This window comes from Calypte anna, chromosome 11 (genome assembly GCF_003957555.1).
Source record: "Calypte anna isolate BGI_N300 chromosome 11, bCalAnn1_v1.p, whole genome shotgun sequence".
Taxonomy (NCBI): domain Eukaryota; kingdom Metazoa; phylum Chordata; class Aves; order Apodiformes; family Trochilidae; genus Calypte; species Calypte anna.
In genome coordinates, this window is record NC_044257.1 from 16,307,659 (window position 1) to 16,330,575 (window position 22,917).

The following is a 22,917-nucleotide window of genomic DNA, read 5'->3' on the forward strand; positions in this document are numbered from 1 at the left end:
TTTCTTCATTTATCTTGATTAAAAATGCCTCCTTGCTTACAGGCGAGCAATTGGATATTAACTTCTTGTTTTGGGGAGAAAGTTAAATGATTAATCTAATTTTCTCTGGTTTATTTTCTGTCTTGAGGTTTAGTGAAAGCTTTCTGCCACATTCAAAAGGTAATTTCTCGTGGATATTTCTGGATATGAAATTTACATCAGGTTTTATATACTTGAATTACTTTTTAAATTGCTGTCTATTAGCAATCTGCATTACTCTGGCCAGAGCTCTACCACCCAGATAAACAGGGAAAAGTAGAAGAAAAGGAAAATATTAAAGAAATGGTAGAGAAAAGCCAAGAGAACATTTGGATTATAAACCAGAGAAAAGTACAGAATGTATATTTTTAGTAAGCTCTCTGCTTGGCTGTTCTTGACTCTGAAGTTTGCATCTGCATGTAAACAGCTTGAAATCAAAGTTGAATGATTGCAAGCAATTCCAATTGCCCATGGGAACTGGGAAAGCAGCATGGTGAACCATGGGAGAGGTATTTCTGAGGAAATGTTTCAGCTGTCAGAGTTCAGATCAGATGAGTGAGTGGGGAAGTCACCCTGGGGGAGATGGGTTGAGGCTCAGACTTTTTATCTCTGGTAGTTTTATAAAAGATGAGGAAAGAGGTTGGTGTCCTCTCTCTCCACTGGTGCTGTGATGGTCTAGAGGTTTTCAGAAGAGAAGCCAGTATTCTATACCATCTCTTGAAGAGTGGTCCTGCATTTTTTTAGGATGATGAATTTAATGGTGTTTTAATGTCTCGTGTGTCTTTATTTCCCCTGATTTTTCTGGTTGACTTCTAGTGCTAGCCCAATTCCTCAGAGACTGTGGGACCTCTGTGTTTTCTGAGTGTGCCTAGGGCTGAGTCTTACTCTTTGGATGTTGAATAGCTATTCTTTCACACATAAATCACTCCTGTCATATTCACCTGCTGTGAGATGTTCAATGCATATCATCATTTACATTAAACGATTTACTTCAAGAGAATGTGTTATATTGCTTTATGAATTATGTTATCTGACATAGAAGATTATGTTATGAATTGGCAGTTAGAATATTACAACAGTGGGACTTTTTATAGCTTATGGTCATGATCCAAGAAGTAATTCATGCCTTTCTTTAATAGACTTCACTGGTCGAAAGGGAAGCAGACATGAGAGTATGATATTTTTTTTTATGGATCCAGAGCTTTGGTAATCCTAGTTTAAAAAAAAAATATCATTGTGTTTTGCTTAAATCTGTATGCTTGTATTTGGAGGAAGGACATAGTTTTTGGTGGGTTTTTTTGATATGAAGCTCTGTAGTTCTAAATCCTCTTTCTCTAAAATTCTCAGTCTAGCTGAAGAAGGTTGCAAGTGATAAAGTGTAAATGGCTTCCCCATGACTGAGCAAGAAAAGTTTGTTTCCTCAAGGCATAAAAATATGTTGGCATACCCAGTGTTTTGATCAGTGATGCCATTCAAACTGTACTTTAAAAAGTACACACATATCCTGAATTTGCCAGAGATCTGAAGAAACAATGTGAAAAAGTCCTGCAGGATAGAAAATTACTGCCCTGTGAAAATATCAAATATGCTAAAAGCCTGAGCTCATTAAGTTTTACTAAATGTCTTTTCTGTTGAGCAAGGCCTTCAACTTTTCTGTAGCACATCTGAGTTCCTAAGTGTAGTGGCAACTGAAATGCACTTGATTGGAAACATAATAGATTTTTCTTCTTCTATTTGTTTTGCTTCCCCAGGGCTTGTTGTCTCTAAAGTTCAAAGTGTCAAACATATAATTAGTTGTAGTAGTACAGTAGTCAGGAGGGGTATCCTTCTTTGCTCCATTTTCTCAAAGCTGGTGTCTGTTTTTTCTGTAGCAATAAATATTATGTACATGCAGGGAACCATCTTGATTTCTTCCTTTTTCATCCTAGTGTTCATCCTTTTTTCTTTCTTCTTGGATTGAAATAGCTTTACTTTTTGAAAGTCTGCCATTATGCAACTGGTTGTGATCAGTGTATGGAGGTACATCTGAACTTGGGAAGAAGGTGGAAAAAAAACTCAGCAATTCAACCACATTTTTAAGGAAAATAAACCTTACTTTCTGTAGCACATGTAGAAAACATTTAACATATCAAACATGGACTGAAGACTCAAAAGAGAGAGAAAATATCTTGAGGAAACTCCAATGTGAAGTATTTGAGCACTGTAGCTCACAAACTGGACTGGAGTCCTTAAAATGGATAATATTTTACTGTTAATATTCCAATTCAGAGTCATCTTTTAAGGCTCTAAGTTTAAGACAATTGTTCATATTTCATCAAGCCAGTAAGAGGCCTCACTTCCACTACAGAACTTTTTGTAAAGCTGACACCTTGCTATAATAAATAAAAGGGTTGGGGGAAAAGGTAATAGAAAGGTTATTAAAAGGTAAGGAACAAAATGTCAAAGAGCTTTTTCATAAGAAACCATCTATTCCAATCACCACAAAACTGTGAAAGCATTGCCTTTTACTTCTTAATGACTAAGAGGATTTTTTTGGTCAATATTTCCAAGCCAACTTAGAGGCCAAATGAGCAATCAACAGATTAATAGCAGCAGCTGCTGCAGCAGTGACTTGGTTGGTGGGATGTAGGTCTGATCGATGAGAAATCTGGGTCAGTCCAAGCAGAGGTTTTGAGAGATGAGGGTAATAATGAAACTGCCCAGTAGGTGTGACCAAAAAGTAATGAATATTGAAATACACCAAGGAATAACTGCATTTGCAGTTGCAGAGGGACCTGGACAGACTGGAGAGTTGGGCTGATTCCAACGGGATGAGGTTTAACACGGCCAAGTGCCGGGTCCTGCACTTTGGCCACAACAACCCCATGCAGCGCTACAGGCTGGGGACAGAGTGGCTGGAGAGCAGCCAGGCAGAAAAGGACCTGGGAGTCTGGATCGACAAGAAGCTGAACATGAGCCAGCAGTGTGCCCAGGTGGCCAAGAAAGCCAATGGCATCCTGGCCTGTATCCGGAACAGCATTGCCAGCAGGTCCAAGGAAGTGATTCTGCCCCTGTACTCAGCCCTCGTGAGGCCACACCTTGAGTACTGTGTCCAGTTCTGGGCCCCCCAGTTCAGGAAGGATATCGAGGTCCTGGAGCAGGTCCAAAGGAGGGCAACCAGGCTGGTGAAGGGACTCAAGCATAGACCCTACGAGGAGAGGCTGAGAGAACTGGGGTTGTTCAGCCTAAAGAAGAGGCGGCTCAGGGGAGACCTCATCGCTCTCTACAACTACCTGAAAGGAGGGTGTAGCCAGGTGGGGGTTGGGCTCTTTTACCAAACGACTTTCAACAAGACAAGAGGGCATGGACTTAAGTTGTGCCAGGGGAAGTTTAGGTTAGATATTAAAAAGAATTTCTTTACGGAAAGAGTGATCCGTCATTGGAATGGGCTGCCCACTGAAGTGGTGGATTCTCCGTCCCTGGAGATATTTAAAAAAAGACTGGATGTGGCACTCAGTGCCATGGTCTAGCAACCGCAACGGTGGTTCAAGGGTTGGACTCGATGATCTCTGAGGTCCCTTCCAACCCAGCCAATTCTATGATTCTATGATTCTATGATTTCCTTCACCTTTACTGAAACTGCCTCAGTCAGTATCTGCACATCACCAGGAGAACTCAAAAGCTGCTGATTTTGCAGATGTTTCTTCCTCAGCTTGATAAGCTAATATATATTGTTTAACATGATAATGTGGCAAGCTGTTGTTTTGTGGTTTGAAAGCCAGCTGCATTTGATTGATGCCAGGAATGGAAGCATTTATAAAATGACACTGAATTAGAAGTAGTCAGTTTATGGGACGGGGGAAATGAATCTTTTATGTAGAATAAAACTTTATGATGAAGGAGTAACACTGAGGAAGTGTACATCTTGAATCAAACTCTTTTGCACCAGATGCATGCTGTAGAGCCTTCTGAAGTAAAAATTTGTGGCAGTGTTTTTAGGAAAGAGATCTCTCTAACCATTTTCTCTTTGTGGTATCCAATCCCCTATGTCTGCCCATGAGTGTTTCCTCTGTGAATACCTCAACTAGGAAAGGAAAACTCTTCCCAGGAAATATATCTACCAGATTTCTCCAAAAGGTCCACAGATTATAATTTAGTTATTGGTTTAAAGCTGCTGTGATACTGATGTATATGTAGATGATACCTGTATATGTATATGTATATGTATATGATGATCTCTCAAAAGAAGTGTAGTTTTCTGTTTACAGATTGTACTAATGCACAGTGACATCTAAAGAGAACCCCAAAAGAGAACCAAAAAAAAAAAAGAGAACCAAAAAGAGACCACCATAACTTTGATGTCAAAACTTTTGAGAGAAGCAACATAGCAAAAAAATTGTTCTAATTCTGTAGTTTTCCTCCCAGAGCTGGCATATATATGCAAAGTGCATGTAAAATTCTACTCTTCTGAGTTGTAATTTAACTGCATGCACCAAAAGATTACACAAAACAAGATAATGTCCAGTGAGTTGAAAGGTTAAAAGCTGCAGCTGGCAAATGAAAATCAAATTCAGACATTTTATTAAGCCAGTTTTATGCCACAGTAACTAGAGATTTGGGGGTTTCCATCTTAAAATCTATATATACCTTCCAGAGTCTTAAAATCAGAAATATTTCAATAGAAGTGTCTAAGACAGCTGTATTGATATTCCAATAGAACTGTCTAGGACAATTGTATGAACAGGATCTCTACCTGAGAAGATATCTGTATCAGTTTCTATAACTATCAACTAATCTTATAAATTAATAATGTATGTAATTTAAATATAGTCTAAAGTACTTGTGTGTATTAAATTACATTTTTCAGGAAAGAGTTGCCTTAAACCCATAGAATTTCACTTGTTTTTGAGGATTCTAACACCCCTTGAAGATTTGTCTTAATTCTTATTTATTTAACTGGAGTCTTAGGACTTGGGGGATCTTCATTAAACACATTATCTGGTACAAATAGAAGTAATCTCCCGAAAATGCAATAAATATCTAAAAAATAACACACTATGTTGAATTTTTTCAACATTGTAATCCTCATCACAAATATCCTCTAGACTTTTTATCTGTAAAATTTCCCTCAGGTTAAAAATTATATATCTGCTGCAAAGCAAAGGCTGGAATTCTGCAGTTGGCTCAGCTGCAAGTAAAAACGAGACAACTACATCTGCAAATTGAGTCCCAGCTGCAAGTCCTTATGATCCTGATGAGATAATTGTGTATTGCACCCACCTGGATCTCCCATGTGAAGGCAGCAGCATTTTTGTTGGTGTTCTTCCTGACTGCATTCTGCTTTCTGTCCACTCTCCTGGCAGGAACCACCGTGATGAGGATGACAGCTTTTGATGCTGATGACTCCAGCACAGACAACGCTCTCCTACGCTATAACATCCTCAAACAGACCCCTACCAAACCATCTCCAAACATGTTCTATATTGACCCAGAAAAGGGAGATATTGTGACAGTGGTGTCACCTGTACTGCTGGATCGTGAGGTGAGTGAGCGTTTTCTTGGCTGAGGTTTTTTTGCTTAGAATCTGCTTGTGGGATGTGAAAAGAGGTTCAGAATGTTACAGGAGTGAGGGCTCAGATACTCAGCTTTGAGGAGCCTCTTGATAATTTTATTTCTTATTTGGATGTAAGAACTTATATGATCTGATCAATGTTTATAACTCTGACTGTTCCTTGTTTCTGGGCAAGGCATTTAGTGTTGGATGGTGAAAACAAAGATCTCAGGATTGAGTGCATCAGGTTAGAGTCACCAAATGTCTGTTTGGATGTAAAAAACAAGCCAACAAAAAAAAAAAGAATTGCATATATAGTTTGCTATGAGATTATTACACTTTGGTGCTTTCAATCTTTTTCTATAATTTTATATTTTAGTTATTAGACACATTATATTTATTAACTTTATGTTTATATGGTGTACTTAACAAACTATTTAACTTCATATTCCATAGGCAAAAAATGATAATAATAATAATAGTAAAGGGACAGGTAGTCTGCATGTGGCTTTAAGGTGAATTACCATATAAGAGCATAAATTGATAGCAAAGAAAGCTTAGGTATTAACATTTCATATTTAGAGTATAATTCAGTACAGCTAATCTGTTAAAACAGATTAATTATCAGAATATATTAACAGCCAGGTACCAGTACAATTCTGTCTCCATAAATCACCATTTCCTTCCATTACACAACCCCCTGTGCTTCTGGGTTCCTGGAGACAACCAAGTTCTTTTGTTTCAGGCTGTTTTAGATGTGTGCTGATTGACTGAACTTGTCCTCTAAGTTGGTTAAGTCTGGGGCTGTCCAATGTTTCAGCACATTATTTCTTATTTTAACTAAAAGAAAATTATGCCCACTCTGCTTTCCATTTTAGATTTGTAGGGGTTTTTGCAGGCTTTTCCAACAGCAGACATTGGATGGGCAAACCAGACATACATTCCAGATACACAGTGCACTAAAACTAAGGTCTGGATCTTTAGATCTGCCTTTCAGATTTAGAGAAATTCCATTTCTTCCCCACCCTTGTTTGACTGACCAAAGAATCATGCTTAAGATTTATATAGTCACCACCTTTTTGCCTCAAGTCTCCCTTCCAAATTCATTGTTTCAGTTCCAAAGCTTTATACTCTTTTCTAAAGTCAGGTATTTTTATTCTTAACTGATAACCATTCCCCAGATTAAAGCAATTTACTCAAAATTAGAAAATCAATGGAAGGGAATGAGCATGCCTGCTTTTCCTGGTACCTTCCAAAGGTCACAGGTAATTCATGAAATAATGATGCTGTCTCCATCCAAGAAGTCTGCCTGCTATTGAAGGAGTGTTATGGCTGGGCAGTATATCCTGGAAGTGGGACCTGAATTACTCATGATTTTTAATAACAGTCTCTTCAGTACCTTTACTTAGAAGGTGACATGGTAGGCTGCAATCCTGTTGAAACTGCAAAGTAATTTCTGTTGTTGCTGCAAATGCTGTTTTCTGAGCCAGAATATTAGGCTGTATAAAACTTTAACTCTAAAAGCAAGCAATATCTGCAGTTCAAGTCCAGTCTAATAGTGTGGTGTCAGGTGAAGGATTACATGAAATAATGTTTGTGACCAGGAAGACACAATGCTTTTACCTCCTTGGTTCTTCCTTTCCCTGTGCTGGCATTTCAGTGGAGAAAGTTATTACAGGAGACAGTAGTAGGGAACAGCAATTTTTTGGTAATGTTTTTCATTGCTTGGGAATAAAGATGGATGCTGAATAACTCAGGTGATACTTTTTGATGGCTGGGACTTCGAGTCAGCAGCATTTGCAGGTGTAGCCCATGAGGGCACAGGTGGTATTTATATGGGAAGAGGGGGGAAGGAATATTCCAGCTGGGAAGTTCCACAGCTCCAGAAACTGCAAAGATTGATCTTGGTGAATCTGATTGCTCATGAGTGTCAATGCAAACCAGTAGCTTCTCCTAGATTTTACCAAAGCTTTAAATTAGGTTAATTGCCTGTGAGTTTTCTGTCTTTTACTAGTCCTATTTTCTAGTTAAATCTTAAAAGTGAATCCCAGTCAAATGGGAATTTCTCCTGGTTGTTCCTGGTAGCTGTATTAGCCCTAGACAGCAATTAAGAAGCTGAATTAAAGTAAAATTTTCTCTTGGATGGACGTGGAGAAGGGAGAAAGCTATTTCTCATTAATCTTATGTATATTCATCAGAGGTTGATATGAACTCTTTAAGAGCATGTTAAGACACTGTTAAAATTGCTCACATGTTCCATCTCTTTTAGTAACTTTTACCACTGCTTAGATCTTGATGCTTTTGGGAGACTTTCCATTACATGAAATAAAAAGTAATGGAATAAACAGTGTTTGAAGTTTTATTTTGGTCTCTTTTTTTTTTTTTCAATTTCTAATGCAAAGAACCAAAACACTGGAATTGACCCTAATGTGAAAAAAAAGTTGGGTTATCTGGAAAGCTCACTTTTTGTATCCAATTGTACATATTTGGGAGAATCTCAGCATGCAGAAGTAAACATGAAGGTTAACATTTTTCTTTTAGTTATTTTTTTCCTAGAAATACTTTAGAATGAAAAGTTCTAATCAGACACAAGAGTAAGGGAAAAGAAAAGAATTAGATGTTTTCTGGTCAACCTCAACCTTCCATCTGTTGGTTCTTTTAGCTACAAAGGATCAGTTCAAAATCAAGACCATTTGTTAAATTTCTACTACAATTTCTGTGTGCCTTCAAAATTTCTGTGTTCTGTGCCTAACATTTATTAAAGTCCTTTGATAAACTGAGAGTACAGAGCTGGGAATGCTCCCTGTCTTAAGTTACTTCTCCCTCCAAGACTATTCCAAAGCTGTTCTGTGCATAATGCAGCAGCAGGAGTGTGAAATGTGGAGGGCATCACTGTGTTTAGGGTTGATTTTTTTTTTTTTTTTTTTTTTCCACTATCCAGAAGCAGAAATGTTGTCTTAGGCTCTTATTTTGAGTTGTCTGTTCACTTTCAGACCCTAGCTTTTTTATTTTGCTAACTTTGGTAGTAATTGAGTGAGTGTTTGCCTTAGCATGGATGGGTGACTGGGTGCTTTGTAGTGATTTCCATGGTACAGTCTGGTAACATCCATTAAAGCATCAAGCAAAAAGTCATTTACTCCAGTGTGCAGAAAAAGGGTATGTAGGAATCCCACAGACTGCATCCAGCAAGCTGCTGAGTGCTTTGGATTTCTATTGACATCTGCTGAGGGAATCTGCCTCATGCCTCCAAGGCAAAACTTAGCACTCTCCAGGAGCTGTATTCCTATCCCAGTGTATTTGGCTTTATACATTTTTCGGATTCAAAATTATTTTCAAAATACCCTGATCCTCAAGGTTAGCAGCAAAACTCAGATAATTTCTCAAAGAGCATCCATTTTCATTTTCAGAAGGCAGGTAAGGACGTATATTTGAAGATTAATGTGAGATTTTTTTCTTCTGGGAGTTAGGCATCCTTGAATCTGTCAGCAATAAAGATTGAAGAGTGTTTGGGGGCAAACTGTGCCTCCACATATCCACTGGAGAATACATTTTGATTCATAAATTCAGAGGAGAAGGATGCCCTCCATCAAAGTGTATGCTCTAAATGACCTGAAACTGAGCATAACAGGGCTGGGGGGTGAGGGTGGGGGTGGAGAGGAGAGAGGAAGAAGAGAAAAAGAAACCTTGAGGAAACATCCTGAATTTTGTATTTTGAGGATGGAGAGTCCACTTCAAGGTGGCACTTCCCTGCAGTGAAAGAGAAATAATGCTCCTCACGTGTATAGGAGGAGAAAACACTTGTACTCATGTAGAATCAGCTCTTAAATTTATTTTATGGATCAGTAATCAGATTTTCTGCTTACCCAGAATGCTGCATTTCCAGTGTAACAAACCCCTCTGCTCTGCAGGAAAGTAGCTGCATGATTTGTATGAATTTTATATGACTAAAATACTATAAGAAAGCTGCCACAACAGTTGCTTAAGTGAAATATTTACTCTATTTCTCACAGTGTGAGGAGTAATATGGTTTTGCTTTTGCTAGGAACTGCTGTGCTTATTTTGAATAAACTTAACAAATGGTTTGAGGTATCTGCTTCATGCTGGACTGTAGTCAGGAGTTTGCCAACACTTCAAGAAAGCCAATTCAAGTATTGTGTGGTCCTGAGAAACCCTGGGCTAGGTGCACTTTAATGAAATGGATGCTCTCCAGGGATGACTGACACCTGCTGTGCCTGCACAACCCATGCCACCACTTTCTGCACCCGTTTGAACCAGTTTTGGTGCATCAACCAGTACATGAATCCCAGGTACCTTTCTCTCTCTTTAGCATTGAAGCCATGGAGCTGAGAGCCCTGGGCCATAAATGACAGGAAAGCTGGAATTACAATAACCCTTCCTGCTGGGGAATGTGATCCAATTTGTGGATCCACTTGTGATCCATCACAACAGCCAAGCCTCTCACATAAATGGGTGTCTTTTTTAAACACCTGTAACAAAAAGCAGTGTATAACTACCCACCCCTTTCCAGAGTTTTAGGAAGCATAGAATCACAGAACTGGCTGGGTTGGAAGGGACCTCAGAGATCATCAAGTCCAACCCTTGATCCACTCCTGCTGCAGTTCCCAGCCCATGGCACTCAGTGCCACATCCAGGCTCTTTTGAAATATCTCCAGGGATGGAGAATCCACTACTTCCCTGGGCAGCCCATTCCAATGCCTGATCACCCTCTTGGTAAAGAAATTCTTTTTAATATCCAACCTAAACCTCCCCTGGCACAGCTTGAGACCCTGCCCTCTTGTCTTGCTGAGAGTTGCCTGGGAAAAGAGCCCAACCCCCCCCTGGCTCCAACCTCCTTTCAGGGAGTTGGAGAGAGTGATGAGGTCTCCCCTGAGCCTCCTCTTCTCCAGCCTCAACACCCCCAGCTCCCTCAGCCTCTCCTCATAGGGTCTGTGCTCGAGTCCCTTCACCTTCACCAGCCCAGTTGCCTCCTTTGGACCCACTCCAGGACCTCAATCTCCTTCCTGAACTGAGGGGCCCAGATCTGGACACAGGACTTGAGGTGTGGCCTCACCAGTGCTGAGTACAGGGGCATCAATGACTACCCAGTGGCTACCAAATACTTGTTCACCAAGCCACTGGCAAGGAATGTTGCATAAATATTCTTTACATCCAGTTCTGCTCTGCTGGGTAAATCCCAGAGTTCTTGTTGGTAGGACTTGTGTTCTCCCAAGGGGTTACTAGAAAATAGAAAAAGCTGGCCCAGCTCTGCCTCTGGACACCACCTTCTCTATCCACATTTTTCATTTTGGAGATATGTTTCTTAAGCAGTCAATATACTTATTACTTACTCCATCTAAATGCAAATGCTGAACCAACAGTGCACTCTTGTTTTTAATGAAAAGGTATTAATCTTTTCAGCAAATGCATTCCACGTTTGATCTTCACATTAACCTCTAAAATATTCATATTTAGTGTGATTGTGGAAAAAAATATACCATGGAGCCTGTCAGCTCTGAGGTGGAAAGTTTATTATTTTGTCTCTTCTATGACAGAATTCCCACTTGCAACCTTTAACTTGTTTTGCAGTATAGTAAATTCCATAACTCCATTGACTCTTTGGGCTTTTTTTTTTTTTTTTCAGTAATTCAACACCTACTTTGATAGTCAGATTTTGTTTAGAAAAAAGAAAATTATCTGCTGATAATAAGGACCAGATTGTCTTTTTATAAAAATCTCTGAAGGCTGAACATATAATTTCTTTCTGGACAGTGTATATAATATCAAGATCAGCAGCAACCTGGGCCAAGGTTTTGCCACCCTCACACCAAATAATTTCTTCCTGAAGTCCAACCTAAATTTCCCAGCCCTCTGATACTTCCTTGTGGCTATAATGAATACCTAACCCTAATATTGTTGGAAATTCACCAAATATGTTTGCATCTGCATCTCTATCTACACGTTGGCAAGGGAGAAAGTTAACCAGTTTGCACACTGGTCATCTTCCCAAGAGAAAAAGGAAATAGATAAACCCCTTAGATTAATGTTTATTACTAAAAAAAAAAACAGAATAAAAGGGTCTACCCAGAAAACTGTGGGTTGGGTCCAGGTTTCTTAACCCATTTATTTTTTTTAACATTAAAAAATATTGTCAAATGTGGTTGTTTTTAGTGTTCCACAAGCATAATTCAGATTTTCCAGTACTGTTATTGTGGGATAATTCCTCTGGAATCAGTGGGATGCTACTTTTGATTCCCCAAATGCCAGCCAGATAAGAGGTTCATCTTTCTCATTTTATTTTCACTTTCTTTTATCTTTTTTTGTTTTCTAATTACTTTCTATTTTTAAAGTCTATGTAGGGAGAGTTATTTAAAAAGTGCTGTTTTGCAGGAGATTTTATCTTAATGCCACCAGCCAGAAAAATTCTGAGTTCTTCCTGGTGTGGTTCTTTTTCTTTCCCCAGTTTTTATTCTCAATGTCATTGCATTTTTGGGGCTTCTGTGAAACATTAGGTGGAATTTCTCTAGTTGTGACAACATCCTGTAGTCCTCATCCTGTATTACTGAGTTATAGAAAACTATTTAAGGTTTAAAAAACCCTCTTAAACTACATTAATAACATTAGGTTTTATTTTTCTGTTTGTATACTCAGCAAATCAATTAAAGGGCAATCTAAGAAGGCAGAATGGAAATAATATTGGCATATTTGATTGCATTTGATTGCTTTTAGTTCTTGGAGGAGGTAAACATGGGTAAATACAGAGAAACAGCCTGAAGAATAATCTCAGAGACCTGGAGAGTGATAAATTGTTGAATTAAGCACATATAAAGAGTCATGTTAATGGAATTCTCCTCTGCTTCTCTTTTGGCCTACAGAATTCACTGATGTTTCATTTGTAATATATTTATGCAACTTTTTGCCTATTTGTTTACAAATTAAGCAAAGTGCAAAAAAATTGAAATCTTAATTAGAATGTAGCTGAACATCCCAGAGAGACTAATGACAGCCTTTGAATCTCCTTTTAGTAGTAAATGTTGGGACATTACATCCATATTATGTACATTAAAACATTTCAGAAGCTCAAAATCTGAAGCATAAATGAAGTTATTCAATATTGTGCTTGATTACTGTAGACTTTAGAAAGTGCCATCTAACACAGAAGGGCTACTATTTTCTTTAGATATGTATATACTTTTTTTGATACTGTTATGAAAATTCCCTGAATGGTTCTTTTCTGGAGGATCACTGAATTTTGTAAGAGTGGTAAAATGCAGCTGTTAGTGCATATACTGCAGTTTTGCTTAGTATTTTTTACAGCTTGCTTTCTGGCATGTTTAATTTGACTTCTCTTGTGTCATGGATTTTTTTTTACTTTATTTTTTTTAAGGCAAACTCAATTTCCTTGAGAGGAACTCCATAAAGCATCATTGTCTCTGTAGAACAAGTACCAGTTGACTCCTTCAAGACCAGATATAAATCACTCTTAAGGAAAGATAGTGCTCACTCAGAAAAGTGATTTATAAACACTCTGAGTTTGGGCTGTATTATACTTCCACTTTTAAACAGATAACTCCATCTGAAATATGAATTCTGTCTTGTAGCTTGATGGTACCATGGAGCAGTATTTCTGAGTGCTGAGTTTTCTTTTTTTGGAATACAACATGTGCTGACTTCAGACTGTATTGTCTAACACTCTCATTTAATGATTTTTAGAGTACTAGACCACAGCCTGCCCTAGATGAAATGTTATTTTCAACATAAAAAATTGAAAATCTTTGCTGTTCTTATTTTTCTTTATAGAAAATATATGCAGAATGTGTATGTGTATATATATATTTATATATATATATATATATATGTTAGAGACATGTGGTGGTACTGCCCAGAGAACACAGTTACAGCCTTTGAAACAGGGGATAATTCCACTGGTAACCATGAAAATATTTCAGCTTTAAGGGACTGCAACAGAAAAGGAGCCTTTGCTTCTGCAGTGGAGAGGAGGGGAAGTAAATTTTATTCCAAATGTATTTCAATTTAATAAACATCTGTCATGTATATTTAAAGCTGCCGTTTCAGGATGGTAATTATATCATCTGAAAATAAGCCCTCCTCAAAAGAGAACTGAAGTGACAGGCTGAAGAAAATGAAACATGACGTTGCTCTTTCTCGTTTCATCCTAGAGCTAAAATTTAAATTAATTTTCCTCTTCTTGTGAGAAAGTATTTTAATTGGAAATTATTTTTGATTGCCGTTTTCAGAGTGGAATGGGATTCTTAGTGAGTGTGTGTGTGTACAGAAGTTGTTTGTTGTCTCCATAATACTTCACTAAATCATTTGCAGATATTTTGGATAGCTGACAGTTGTAATTTTAAAGATTAAAAAACCTGAGATAAATGTAAAGATTTTTACCTCTTTTTATTGCTTAGTACCTTTGTGTACAGCCATGCTGGTTTTGTTGCTATAGTTACCTGCTTGTTGGGAGAAATCCATATTTTATATTAGCTGTAACTAGATAGTAAAAATTAGATATTCCACTTCAGTTCAACTTAGGTTTATGACAATTTTTTTTTACAGCTGAATTTCCTTTAAAAATATTGAAGGAAAGTTATGGAGCCAGATTCTTATGGGAGGAACAAGTCTCTATAGCCCTGTAAGTTCTTTACACTCATTCCACAGCCCTCTGATGAATGAAAAGATCTTAATTAAATTTTCTTTCAATATACTTTCACGTGCAGCTTTCAGACCTCCTGAAACAGGAGTTTCTCTTATAGATATCTTAATCTCAATATTAGAGGGGACAACAGTCATGTCATGGCCAACCCTGCTGGTGGCATTCTGTGCTGAAACAGACCAAGCAAGGGATCCAATAGAGGTGTCTGGCCTAATATCCCACTTCTGAATAATTCCTGGTCTGACATAATACTTTTTTGACACCTGATTCAGCTGTCACCAGGCAACACAGCACTGAAAGATGCAGAAATGAAGCTTTAAATAGCTATCCAGGTAATAACTCAGTGGGAGTAGCACGTTAGGGAGGAAGAAGGTCCACACAGTAATAAAAAGAATATCTGAGCTTATTAGAAAAATGACAAGATTTGAAGCACTTGCTACTTTGACATTTACCTTACATTGACACTTAGCTGCATGCATGAAGCTCTGGCAGAAAGGGAAACTTGGGAAAAAATGTTGCCCTGAGCCATGTTTCTCTGCAATGCTGCTGTACCCATGAGAAGTGACAGAAATCTTGTTGGCTTCCTTATCTTTCATTACCTGGATTTCTTTTGTCTTGGAAATCTCTGAATTGTCTCCATGTACTTTCATTAAAGTACCCTTGATAAAAGACAAAAGCTTACAGCAGAGACTGACTGAGGAGAGATCACAGTTTCCCTCAAGGATTTCTGTCATTTAAATGTTTTTTTTCTTTTTTCACCTTTGAAATGATTGAAAGAATTATGTAATTTTTGTTTCATGAAGATAGAAGACAGAAAGCCAACACAGGTTTTGGAATATAAATTAAGAATTTAGATGACATTGTGAGGAAATGGATAGGCAAAGAAGATGCCTCCTGCTTTAGCTGAAGCAAAGCCCATCTTTACAATCCTATCCAGGGAAGATAAATTATACAGTATAATTCAGTCTATTACTGATAAGTGTAATGGATCAAACAGCATATTCTAAGGTTCAATAAATAGTAGTGAGAAAGGTAACTTTCTAAGCACTTTCCTATTTTCTCTACACCCATCTCAGAAAATAATAGACTGTATCTTTAAAACAAATCATAGAACGCAGCATGAAAAACATACTAGAATATTTTATATTGCTTCAAACATATATTTCACTCAGTTATAAATATTGGATAAGGCTGGAAAAGTATGTTATAGCATTTTGCATATAAATATATTTCCTATTCACATATAGGCATAACAGTAACCACTCAGAGATATGAGTGGCTGATTTAAACTGTCTAGGCAAAAAAGCTGTTGCAAATAAGGGCTAAGAAATGAACAGTTGCTCTTGTAAGTATTCTAGGAGAGAGTAATGAGTGGAGAAGAAAATCAGTAGCAAATACAAGTTTTTCAAAGATTTGAGAAGGGCTTCAGAGCTCCAAGTTTAGACTTTTGAGCAAAACCTGTTCCTGTGCACTCAGTGAAGGGTAGGTGGGATCTTAAAAGTGTTGCACAATCTGTAGTGAAATGAGGCAACCAGGTGCCACTAATTGCCAGGGAGTGAGCATGAGCTTGTGTTATGCCCATGCCCAATAGGGACCCACCCTAATTAGGCACAGGTGGGCTTGACACAAGCTCATGCTCACTCCCTAGCAATTAGTGGCACCTGGTTGCCTCATTTCACTACAACAATCCATTCCAAATGCCTCTTTGTCTCTACTGTTTTATGGTGAGCCAGAATAAGCTTAAAAACCTGAGATAGGATGAGCTTGCTCCTCTCAGACAGGAGGGGTGACTGCACTCAGCAATGACTGCAAAAAAAAAAGCAGCATGGGAACAGTTGGAGAAAAAGAGACCTCAGGTTAAATTCTGCTTTGCATGAGGGTTTCCTCTCTTGGTAACACTGCTGTGTGGCTTTTTTACCATTGCACAAACACTGCAGAGCTACATTTATGTATATTCAAAATCTCAGCCACATTAATTCAGCTGAAGATAATGCCAGGTTTTTCTTCTCTTGCCTTTTAGCTCAGTGTACTTCTAAAACTCTGAAGGGTGCAGTGGTTTTATTTCTGTGGTGAGTGGATTATATTATCTAATAGCAATCTCTGTCATAGCAGAAAAGAAGAACAACTTCCTTACCAGATAAAAGACAATGCTTCATCTCCAAGGAGCCTCAACCAGTCACATAATTCATGGCTTTGCTTTTTGTCTACTTGTAAAAGATTCATGAACACTTCTTCTGCTACAGTCTGCATCCATCTGGTTCTTAAGTAACATGAATTGGGAAGTGCACATCTAGTTGCTGTTCCTATTCTATTTTCTGTTGTTGCTCAATAATCTTCTTAAGTTTCTAGGCTGGGATCTATTTAATGCAGAAACATCCAGTTTTACATTTCTTTTCCAAAATTCTCCAGTAAATTGCACACTGATGTTGGCAGAGACTGACCAAGGGAAGTACAACTAAGATTTATCTCCTTGTTTAGTCCTTTCCAGCAGTAGGGAAAACCACAAATGGGCTGTCTGCACTTCTACCTTTTCCTGGATCATCCATCTCAGGAAACAATCTTTCATATCTATAATTATCTCCTTGGGAGGACCAGAGACTCGTGTGTTGTTGGCACACTGATTTATTCCTCTGCTAATCCTCCTGTATTTGGCAACAGAATGTTGTGGTAGTCAGTACATTACAAATTTATGTCTTGCAATAATAACTGGATTTTATCTTGGGGCTATTTTCTCATTTGCTTCTACTTTCCTTCTTCCTGAGAAATAGTGTCTTTACAGCAGCTCTCACCTTCTGATGATTCTCTCATTTTCAGTGAACTACAAATGCTTAAAATAATACAAGTTTAGTTTTCAGTATCAGTGAGGTTAAAGAAAAAAATATAAAGTAAGCAAAAGAACTTAGAAATTTATTACTGCAGTAATAAAACTTGGGTCAATGCACCACTCTGAAATACATCAGAGTAAAGCCTTGGGAAAAGCAGTCAGAGAAGAGAAGTAGAGATAGAGAAATCAGTGGAAAACACAGAAGATCAAAAACCAGTCTGTTGAGTTAGAATTGTGGGTGTATTGTGTTTATGAGTAACAGAATAGAAGTGAAGAAAGAAAAATAGCCAGGAAAATTTCCAAGCAAGGATTAAACCTTCTAAGTGGATGTTCATGAGTATTCCTGGAAGTAGAACAGAAAAAGAACCTACAAATTCCTTGTGTGTGCTTAAATAGAAAACAAAAAGAAAAAAAACCAAACCAGGCCATAATGAACAAGGTACCATTGTAGTGAAATGAGGCAACCAGGTGCCACTAATTGCCAGGGAGTGAGCATGAGCTTGTGTCAAGCCCACCTGTGCCTGATTAGGGTGGGTCCCCACTGCGCATGAGCAGGAGCAGGGGGCCAATAAAAGGGGCAGTTAGTGGCACCTGGTTGCCTCATTTCACTACATACCATTAAAAAAAACCCATCACTCTTAGGGTTCAAAATCTTAAGAAAAACACAAAGGGTGTAATTTGACTGAATGGACAGGTTTTACAGTGTGAAATTAAAAATACTTAGTTTTGATTCTTTATATTCTTTATGCATAATTTTGTGTTTAAGGTGTAAAAACCACAGCACAACTGATGAAAAAGGAATCCATATTTGAAGGGACCCATTAAAATAAGTCTTCTATGGAATGTGCAGGAAAAATCCAACAGTAGAGAGCAGCATTCCTCAGATGTGTGGGGCAGAACAGTGAATGTAGTGGAAAAGTGAGCAGGTGAAAAACATCCACGCTATTTCCAAAGAACCCTGATGAATTTTGTGAACAACAATTCACTTCTGAATATCCAGATGTTCATATAATAAGGTGCTATTTAAAGTTAGCACAAACTTCTCTCTAGATAGCATGAGACTTTGGAAGTCTTTTAAAAGATATAAATTGAGTGCTTCAGAAAAAAATGCAAATCAACACGGATAAGCATAGCAGAAGAATAGGAACAAGAAAGGGTTTAAAATGTTATTTTATCCACATTGTTTTAGATTTTGTGAGTCATCCAGGCTTCTTCTCTACTGTAGAAAATTGCTTTAGAAATTGCTGCAGGCAGTTTGCTCAAAACTCATGTTTCCAGATTTGTTGGTAGATGTACTGCACTTATTCACATCTGCTCACTCTAAATGGACACTTAAAAATACTTTCCATTTTACTTTACTTTTAATCTTACTTTAAACTTAATCAAGGTGCAAGGTTTTCTGAAACCTAAAAATATTTTTAATAGAAATATTTTTAGGGCTTGTATTAAGGAATTCTTTCCATACCTTCTTTTGTTACCAGCAAACCTGCTCCCTTTATGGTGAAGAAAATGATGCTGATGTTATTGGAAAGTAATTATCTGGTAATGCTAGTGCCTGGGATCAGTATTTACCTGAGCTGCATAAACAAAACCAGCAGATAAATAATATTTCCAGTTTCTAAAAGTGTATGGGATGTAATGAGGGACTCAGCAGAAACAGAAACCTTTTGGCAAGTGCTTTGCTGCGTGCTGCCCCCGTCCATTAATGGAGAGCATATTGGGGAATGTGAAGCATAATTCTTTTAACTTCAAACTGGTTTGGGTTCCATGATTGGCAAAGATTTGCATTGACATTCACAGTTTCAACTTCAATGGAAGAGAGCCCTGGTTGAAAGTCTCTGATTTTATTTTTAAATTTTTTTCTGTGGTAAAATAAGCTTAATGTCTCGAATATCATGGAATATTGCTTTGATTGCTGCTTTAGGAAGAGTGGGCTGGTAGTTTGATCACCACAGCAGGCATGCCCCATCCTGACAGTAAGTTTATGAATTTCAGAAATTCCTCCAGAAATTACACAAAATCCCTGGCCAGTGTAAAGCCAGGGGGAAGCCATGCAGCAATATGATGCTGAACAGTAGAGACTGGAGGCAAAATTTCCAGTCCTGATGAGTAAAATTAGATTTTCTTCCTCCATATCTAATAATTTAAATAAATGGGATCAAAGTTTCCAAAGTAGTGACTTTGCCAAGAGGTGGGACTGCTTTATGCCTTTGAATTTATGCTGTTTTCCACAGAACTGGTGAAGGAAAGATGTAAGAACCTCAATTTAGAAGACTGGAATGTTCAGATTCAATTGCATTGGTTTAATCTTAGCAATCTCATGAAAAGGAAATGGTAATAGAGTGATCATATCAATATTCCAGGTATCAGCAGAGGGGAAGTAATATTTCTAAAATATCACTTACATGAAAATGTTCCTCGAAGTCATGCATTACAAATACAAAGGATGTGAAGGATATCAAATGAGCTAATAGAAGGAGGAAGACAGCAATACATTTTATTACATCCCCTTTAATCACAGGAAAATCCATTTTCAGCTAATCAGCTTTTGATATGCAGAATGACAGGTTCTTTCAAGTTCAAATAGGTGTTTCATCTCAAGATGCCCCACTCCACAGCCCATACTTAAGTTGACCTGTTCCTTTTATACAACTGAGCAGATAAAGAAATAATAGAAAAGATGTAAAAAATGTTTATCCAGGGAAAAAAAACCACAAACTCACCGAATACTTAAAACAGATCACAGGATTAAAGACAACTTTCAGAAGTAAGGTGTGTTTATTTTTCTACAAGCTGAAATCTTCTGAATATTCTCTTTATCAACAAAATGGGGATTTGTTAAGCAGCAGCACATACTTTTAAATCAAATGGATCTGGGACCTGGAAGATCAAAACCTTTTTTTTTTTTTTTTTTTTTTTTGTTACTATTTATTTGTTTACAATTTCTTTGTAAACAAGATGTACAGAGGCTCTGACTGTATTATGGTACAGCATAAGTACACAGACAAGAATACTCTCTACCTGTACCCCCTTTTAGGGATCCTACCTCTCCAGGAGCAGGTTGTGAGTCCCTAAATTCTGTATCCTGAGTTGTGAAGAGCTATTTGAGTGGATGAAGAGATGCTCTTATATGGAAAACTAATATAATTTTCTGTGGAACATGTATAAAAGGCCTGTTCAACACACAAAAAAAATCAGACTTTGAGCTCTTGAAATGTGAATCTTAGACTGAGATGTAATTTGATTGTTAAAAAGGATTTTATTTTTTTCTTCCTAGACTAGGGGTTGATATTCTTCCTAGACTTGGGCCAGTGTGCTGGTGAGCTCTTAAATTCAATCCCAGGATGCACAATGATGGTGATGCCTGTGATTTGACAGTGTGCAAATTTCAGACCACATTTTATATAGTTCTGTCACAGAATGTCAGGTTGGAAGGGACCTCAAGAATCATCTGGTACAACCCTTCTGACATTATTGCTTATATGAGATGTTTCTATCCTTCCCCAGCTCCACTGCCCTTCTCTGGACATCCTAGCAGCCCAATGTCCTTCTTGTGGTGAGGTTCCCAAAACTGAACACAGGTTTTGAGGTGTTCCACACACCTGCCAGCTACAGGGGGATGGTTGATCACATCCCTACCCTTGCTGCTCACACATCATCTGCTAGAAGCCAGGATGCTCTTGGCTTTCTTGGCTCATGTTCAGCCAGCTGTCAACCACAACCCTCAGTTCCTTTTCCTCCAGGCAGCTTTCCAGTCACTCTTCTCCAAGCCTGGAGTGTTGCCTGGGGTTGTTGTCACCCAAGAGCAGGACCTAACACAGCCTGGTTGGTTCTCCTCCTGAGTGGCCTCAGCCCATTTGCTGCTGTGCAGCTGTCATTGCAGAGAGAAATATTGCACCCCATGGAAACTGCTGCTTTTCTTATTTCACTCTGTTAATTAGGGTGTCAGAAATGTTCATTCCCTGAGCTGAAATGTTGGAAAACAGTACCCATTTAATGAAAATAGTCAGCTACTATTTTTAATCCCTTCTTTTTGCCATCTGAGACTCTGTGCTGTATTTATAGTATTTTTTAGAACAAAAAAGGCAGTTGAGAAGAAATGCATTACAAGCTTGTGAATTCTCATGAGGTTTTTCATAGAAACCTTCCCCTTCTTAGAGAATGCTAGATGGGTATGCTTATGAAGGGATTTTATTTAACTGCCTTAAAAAAGAGAATTCTTGAGCTGTCCCAGATACTTCTTACCTTTCAAAAACTTTTCTGCATGCCCTGATTTAAACTGGGCCATTGGAGATCTTTTCAGCTTTGCTCTGTACTACAAACAAAACACAGGAGACAAAATCATTTTAGAAGTCATTTTAAGCATGGGAAGTTTAGTTAAAGGGTGAAGCATCATTAATTTTATCGGGCCATGTAAACAGTAGGAAAAATAAGTCTAAATAATAGAAAGGTCAAAATCGTGGGTGTCTGTAGTTATTAGCAGAGCTTTATGGGGCATTAAGAATTGGTATTCCCTGTTGATTCCTAAACCTATTTTTATAATTGACAAATAAATCTAATTGCTTGCCCTACAACCATGATGTTGGGTTATTTTGTTTGTTTCTCTAGAGTTAAGCAATGGAGATGTTAAAAATTATATTCTGTCCTCAAACTTGTAAGTGCTCCATCTAGGGGATGCTTGACATAATTCATGTTTCCACATACACTTAGGGCCTTCCAAGTTATAACACCATTTACACAGGCTTTGTACTACTGTAATGTAGTAAAAAGCCAGCCTGTAAACAGCAGAAATCTACTTTATTCATACCAGAATATGATCATAGCACTCGGTTTACTCACTGGTACTTGTTTTACCTGATGGGATTTGGTAAATTCTAAAAACCAGTTTAATGTTTGAAGGTCTGAGTTCCAATGTAGCTTCACCATAACCTCAGTTGAAGATGTTCAGTAAAATGCTTTAAAAAAAAGTATGTTTGGCACATGTTAGAGCATTTTATGGACAACATTTCTAATCTGTTGCTAAATGAGTCAAGTTATGTCTAATTTTTAAAAGAATGAAGTTTGAAATGTTTCACAGTATATGAAAGAAAACAAGTTAAAGACAGATTTTATGCTGAACATAGTTTTCCAAAGGGTGTTTTTAATCTCTCATGAAGTAGTCTACAAGCAGGTTTATTGTTTTTGAAACAATTTGCATGACTTAGAACCACAACTGCCTGTAATAGAAGGCTGCTCACCAAGATTTTCATGACCATTCTGTGCTGACATTATAAAGGTATTTTGAGAGAAAGAGGCAGTCTTTAGCTGTAATAAGAACACATTTCATAATATTAGACACTGCAGTTTGCTTTGAACTGGTGTCTGGACCTGAATCAGAACATTTGGCTTCCATCCAGATAAGTTATTTCTTATTAATTGATACTGATTTCTAATGTATTAATGTAAAAGTGCTTCAATCCAGCTAAGGTTGGGTGTACTCTTGTCATCAATATTTGTGACATTAGCAGTATGTTTTCAAGATATTTAGTATTAATAGGCAAGATTTTATCCAAAATTAAAATAACTATCCCATCATTAGGTACAATCATGCCAAAGCATTTGGTTTGTGAAGTTGCTCATTCATAGGCATGAGCCCAACAAGCCCAGATTCATTCTGCTGCTGTTTTTCAAAACCCAGGGATAGAGATTGACCATCAGGAGAGTAGAGTAAGTAGCAGCAGAAGTTTGGGCTACTGGTCTTGAGCTGAAATATGAGAAATAACACTCTTGCAGGTGTTTGGCCACTAATAAGGGGGAGGAGAGAGGGAAGGTAAGAAAAAAATCTTCTAAAATGGCCTCTGCAGCAGGATAAACTCTGCACAGCTGAGGGTGACAAAG

The 22,917-nt window shown here is 37.8% G+C and overlaps 1 protein-coding gene across 1 annotated transcript in view; it reads left to right on the plus strand.

The window, feature by feature from the left end:
- The window catches only part of CDH13 (cadherin 13), a 407,424-nt gene that overhangs the window by 271,341 nt on the left and 113,166 nt on the right, over window positions 1–22,917 (plus strand). Inside the window, exon 7 of the mRNA XM_030457618.1 lies at window positions 5,361–5,539. Within this exon, the coding sequence (XP_030313478.1) occupies window positions 5,361–5,539 (179 nt within the window). The remainder of the gene's footprint in view (window positions 1–5,360; window positions 5,540–22,917) is intronic.